At 42.3% G+C, this 6,058-nt stretch overlaps 1 protein-coding gene across 1 annotated transcript; it reads right to left on the bottom strand.

Annotated features, from left to right (window-relative positions):
* Positions 1–2,477: 2,477 nt before the first annotated feature.
* On the bottom strand, positions 2,478–3,011 carry LOC143632465 (cysteine-rich repeat secretory protein 38-like). Its single transcript, XM_077100983.1, has one exon. The coding sequence runs from the start codon at positions 3,009–3,011 to the stop codon at positions 2,478–2,480; it is 534 nt and encodes a 177-aa protein (XP_076957098.1).
* Between the last annotated feature and the right edge of the window lie 3,047 nt (positions 3,012–6,058).

Below are 6,058 nucleotides of genomic sequence, written 5' to 3'. Positions count from 1 at the left end.
TAATGAGAGCCTGCGCGCATGGAGACTTACGAGCTGTAAAATAATAAAGTTGGCGCGTGAGGCGACTTACGAGCTTGTAGAATAATGAGAGCCTGCGCGCATGGCGGCTTACGAGCTAAGAATAGTAAAGCCTGCGCGTGAGGCGACTTACGGGCTGTAAGAATAATAACAGCTTGCGCGCGAGGCGTCTTATGAGCTGTGAATAATAAAGCCTGCGCGGGAGGCGACTTACGGGCTGTAAGAATAATAACAGCTGGCGCGTGAGGCGACTTACGAGCTGTGAAAGTAATAGATCCTGCGCGTGAGGCGACTTACGGGCTGTAAGAATAATAACAGCTTGCGCGCGAGGCGTCTTATGAGCTGTGAATAATAAAGCCTGCGCGGGAGGCGACTTACGGGCTGTAAGAATAATAACAGCTGGCGCGTGAGGCGACTTACGAGCTGTGAAAGTAATAAAGCCTGCGCGTGAGGCGACTTACGGGCTGTAAGAATAATAACAGCTTGCGCGCGAGGCGTCTTATGAGCTGTGAATAATAAAGCCTGCGCGTGAGGCGACTTACGGGCTGTAAGAATAATAACAGCTTGCGCGCGAGGCGTCTTATGAGCTGTGAATAATAAAGCCTGCGCGTGAGGCGACTTACGGGCTGTAAGAATAATAACAGCTTGCGCGCGAGGCGTCTTATGAGCTGTGAATAATAAAGCCTGCGCGTGAGGCGACTTACGGGCTGTAAGAATAATAACAGCTTGCGCGCGAGGTGTCTTATGAGCTGTGAATAATAAAGCCTGCGCGTGAGGCGACTTACGGGCTGTAAGAATAATAACAGCTTGCGCGCGAGGCGTCTTATGAGCTGTGAATAATAAAGCCTGCGCGTGAGGCGACTTACGGGCTACTTTATGTCACGCGCCACGTGCAGATGTTGCATGCGCGTGCGTGTAGACTTTGGTTTTGTGTTATGCGCCACGCGCAGATGTTGCGTGCGCGTGCGTGTAGACTGTGACATGTGTGAGCATGTGATGCGTAAGCATGTGATGCGTAAGCATGTGTAATATGCGTGAGCATATGTGATGCGTGAGCATATGGTATGAGGATTCCCAACCCCTAAGTTTGGCGCGTAGCCATATGGGATATTATGAGGATTCCCAACCTTGAAGTTTGGCGTGTAGCCATATGGGATATTATGAGGATTCCCATCCTTGGCGCGTAGCCATATGGGATATTATGAGGATTCCCATCCTTGGCGTGTAGCCATATGGGATATTATGAGGATTCCCAACCTTGGCGCGTAGCCATATGGGATATTATGAGGATTCCCAACCTTGAAGTTTGGCGCGTAGCCATATGGGATATTAGGAGGATTCCCAACCTTGGCGCGTAGCCATATGGGATATTAGGAGGATTCCCAACCTTGCAGTTTGGCGCGTAGCCATATGGGATATTAGGAGGATTCCCAACCTTGGCGCGTAGCCATATGGGATATTAGGAGGATTCCCAACCTTGAAGTTTGGCGCATAGCCATATGGGATATTAGGATTCCCAACCTTGAAGTTTGGCGCGTAGCTTGATGCGCGCATGCACGGCGATAGAGTGGTGACTCGCGAGTGCGCGTGCATGGCGGAGGTCTCTTGCGCAAAACCCAGATGGTGGTTTCCGCGGCGGCACATGCACGGCTGCGGAGTGAGAACCCACGGGCGAGCATACATGGCGGCGGAAATCTGGTAATTTCTGGATCTGCAATTTAAGAGTCAGATCTGCAACTTTAGACCTAAAATCCAGGTCTGTAATCTAGACCTAGATCTGTAAATCAGATCTGGACAGATCTGAAGCCCGGAGCAGATTTAAAACCATCATAGATTCGGAGATCTGATCATTCGAATCCCGGATTTTCCTTCTTGCCCAGATCTGGAAGCCTCTTTTTAGATCTATGGATCTTTTTGAGCTTTAATAGAACAAGCTTTGAAGCCTTTTCTGTAAACTTCCAAATCTGTGTTTTTCTTGGGAGAGATCTGACAGCCGAGATGAAGATCGAAGGGCAGTTCGTTGCCGTCCCACGGATGGCGCCAATGTAGAAACACGAAACGAATCTTACCTGATCCATGACGATGTTTCCACGGATTTTCGAGATGAACGAACCACGTCTTGATCTTCTTCCTCTTCGGCTGCGGCTGTGACCTGCAATGTCGAGACCTGCAATGGTTTCGGGGGTGTGGAGGTGACTGCTAAGATATCCTGAGGATTTCTTGTTCACAGACACAAAAAGTGGTGGTGGCTCTTATTGAGCATGACCAATGATAAGGAGGTGGAGACCTCCTTATATAGAGTCTCATGGCCACCATCATGGTACCCTAATGGGCCTAGCCCAGTTAGGGTTACCTCCACAAAACCCCCTCGGCCCAATAACATTGTATTAGTCCATGTAATGAAATAAGCCAAACATAATAGATTTAGGGTCGTAGAACCGGGTTTTAGTTCCATACCCCTACAAATAACAATTGGGAGTTAACATTGCTACAGCGGCTGCTCCACTACAACAAGGTTTCATCTCTCTAGATATCTGTTGTAAACATGTGCTACAATCCTTAGTTAATGTGTCTAGAGTACATTGCATAACCAAGTGGAGAGTTTGATTTGCTGAGCCATAAGCTTGAAAGCCATAAGCGTATAACGTACGCCGATCTAGGGATTCCGATAACATGCCTCCTAACGAATTCAGGGCTTTCTCAAGCCCTGCAACATCCTTAACTTTTGCCTCACTAATTTCATGGGCCACAAACCAAATATCATAGTTATTTGTAACTGGTGGTCCATATCGTACCATACATTTGACCCTCCATGCAACGGCTCCCTTTTGGTTCGGGCACTTCTGTTGAAGCGGTGGGATCGTGCTGCTCACGCAGGATGCACAATCTTTAGGCTTTAAGTAACCTGCACATAGTGCTCCAACGCTAACCGCATCAGGTTTGTTACCAACATATGGGGAGACAGAACCAGGTAGCGTCTTTAGTGCTGTCATGAGGTTTGTTTTTTAGGGGCTGTTGGGTGTAAAAGTACCGGAGTCTTTTTTGCATCTAATGACATCGGTATTGATTGGTTCAGCCATGACGCGGACGCTAACAATATTGAGGACCGCATAGAGTAGAAACAAATATGACATTTTGGATTTCATTTCCGTTTGTTTCTTCATAGTAATTGTGAAACTTTTTGTATTTATAAGCCAAAAGGTTAACTAAAAATAGAGTTGTATATAATTCTAATTAGTTATATATTATTGACTTGTTGGACAAAGATATATTGTGAAGTACCTTAAAATACTACTATATTAAGAATTTGAGAGTTTTTTCTCAAACTAGTATTGGTGGAAAAATTATTTACCATTTTGATGTTCTTTAAAAAATATTTACCAAACTAGTGCTGGTAGAAAAAAGTATTTTTCATTTTGGTGTTTTTCAATTAATTTAGAAAAATTGGTTTTAAATAATCCTAACTATCACCTATTGGCAAATAACAGGCCCAACTTTGCACTTGGCTGGTGGCGGTCCTAACTAAAGGTGCATTTGTTTTTAACGGTCCGCGACTAACGGATTACTAACCTCGTTAGTGTTTTGCTGAGTTGGCCATCCGAGCTGTCAAAAACATCTTATGTGGATCGCTTACATGGACCTGGACTCTTTATAAACATTTTAAGTATAACATTCAACACATTGAACTCCAGTCCAATCGTCAGATGAAGAACAAGCCGTAACTCACCCTAACTCACATCTGTCTCTCTCTCTCAAGCACTCTCTCTCTATCTCTTTCTGCCGTAATGGGAGATATTATCAACATCAATTTCTGGATTGATGGGAAATTTGAAGTTAATCCTCCGAGATTAAGGTATGTTGGGGGGGGGGGAAATAACGTCAATAGGAATAGATGTTGATAAGCTTTCGTATTTTGAGATACTAGGTTATGCAATGGACTATGGTTCATATGAAAATCAAAAGAAGGAAGATATGTACTTGTATTGCTTAATACCTGGTGATGGTCGGGTGAAATTGATTAATAGTGATGGAGTATTGCATGAGATGGTATTTTTGGTTGGTGCTGATGAAGCTCTTGTTATATATGTTCAAACCGAAAAGCTAAGAAAGCCTAAACCCCAGTCTATCAATCCTGAACCACATCCCACTAACACTGAAGTCGAACCCAGTACCCAGCCTAATAACCTTGAAGCCCAACCCATTGTTCAGCCCACTAGCCCTCTATCTCATCCAAAAGTGCATACTAACCCTCAATCCCAACCAATCACTTGTATAACACAGCCTCCATCTAGTTTGACCCCTCTGAGGTACTGCAAGCTTACAACAAGAAAAAATGTACCACTAGTATCCCCAAGTACCAAAGTTGAAGTCCCACTAATTGATAATAGTTCAGATGAGTCTGCTGAAGATTGTGATGATTTTGATGATGACTCATATGAAGGAAATTCGGATTATGATGATGACGATGAATCTGATAGAGATGATGGGTGGAGAGATTCGATTGCTGCAATAAAACAAGTAAATGAAGAAACTATTGCATCACAGAAGAAGGTGCTTGAGGAGTGTTTGAAAGAATCTGGTAAATTGGTTGAGGATTGTTTGAAAGGATCTGGTGATGCAGGGACCTCATATTTAGAAATGTATAGTAGCTATGAGGATTCTGATGCTGATGTTAACTCACCTAGAGAGAGTGAAGATGACAACATAAGAGGGAACAAGTACAAAGAACATGTTCCAGTTGTAGATAAGCAAACTGACTGGGTTAATTTCAAGTGGGTTGTTGGAATAAGGTTCCCCACTAGGGATGCTTTTAAAGAGGCTGTTAGTAGATATGCTGTCAAAAATGGTAGAAATCTTTCCGTTAGTACCAGTAACAAGAACAGAGGTGGGAGAGTAGGTATCAAATGTGTCAAAGGGTGTCCATTCTATTTGTTTTGTTCATATCATAAGGGAAAAAGTTGTTATATTGTTAAGCAAGTGAAAAGCAAGCACAATTTCCAAAAGAACATGACAAGGAATAGGCAATTAACTTCAACATTTATAGCAAATGAATTTTTACCAATGTTTAAAGCAAAGCCAAACTGGCCTGCTAAAGATATTCAAACTGCTGTTAAAGAAAAGTTTAAAGTCATCATAAACAAATGGATGGCTTACAATGCTAAAAGTAGTGCATATAAGAAGCTTCATGGTTCAATGAAGGATCATTACAGCACGCTTGGGTCATATATAGCAGCTTTAAGGAATGTAAACCCAACATCCACATTTGAACTCCTAACTGTCCCTCCAGGATTTGTTAGTGTGAATCCAGATTCATCTTCTTCAGTAGAGACTTTTTTCAGGTTCACATTCATCATAATCACTAATCATTATTAGATAATTTTTTATGTTCATCTTCATCATAAACATTTGGAAACTATTTCAGGTTCTTTGTGTGTTTTGATGGTGTGAAGAAGGGATTCCTAGCAGGTTGTAGAAATGTTTTATGCTTAGATGGGTGTTTCCTTAAAACCTTTCTAGGAGATATTCTATTGGCTGCCATAAGAAGAGATGCAAATAACCAAATGTATCATGTAGCTTGGGCAGTTGTTGAGGTGAAAATAATGACAGTTAGGAGTTGTTCATGGATCAATTAAGTAAATGTTTAGAGGTGACTGATGGTGGAAGAGGTTGGACACTTATCTCAAACCAACAGAAGGTATGTCTATATTATCTTAACTGTCCCAATTACATGTATATTCTAACAATTTTAATGTGACAGGGACTAATTAATGCTGTAAATTTGGTGTGAAAAAATGCAGAGCACAGAAACTATGCAAGGCATATTTTTGCAAATTGGAAAAAAGAGTATAAGGGTGAAGAGTATAAAGAGGTTTTCTGAAGGGCTTGCAGGGCTTATAATGAAGCTGATTACAATAATGCTATCAAGGATATGAAAGAATTGTCAACTGATGCAGTGGATGCTTTCATCAAGCAGAACCTTAGATGTTTTTCAAGGTGTTTTCTTGACACTCACACAAAGTGTGATGTAATAATTAACAAC

This window comes from Bidens hawaiensis, unplaced genomic scaffold, assembly GCF_021521415.1.
Source record: "Bidens hawaiensis isolate Kalapana, Puna unplaced genomic scaffold, B.hawaiensis_p1.1 tig00006390_1, whole genome shotgun sequence".
Taxonomy (NCBI): Eukaryota; Viridiplantae; Streptophyta; class Magnoliopsida; order Asterales; family Asteraceae; genus Bidens; species Bidens hawaiensis.
The sequence above is the reverse complement of the archived record's forward strand: the minus strand, read 5'-3'. Positions and strand labels throughout refer to the sequence as shown.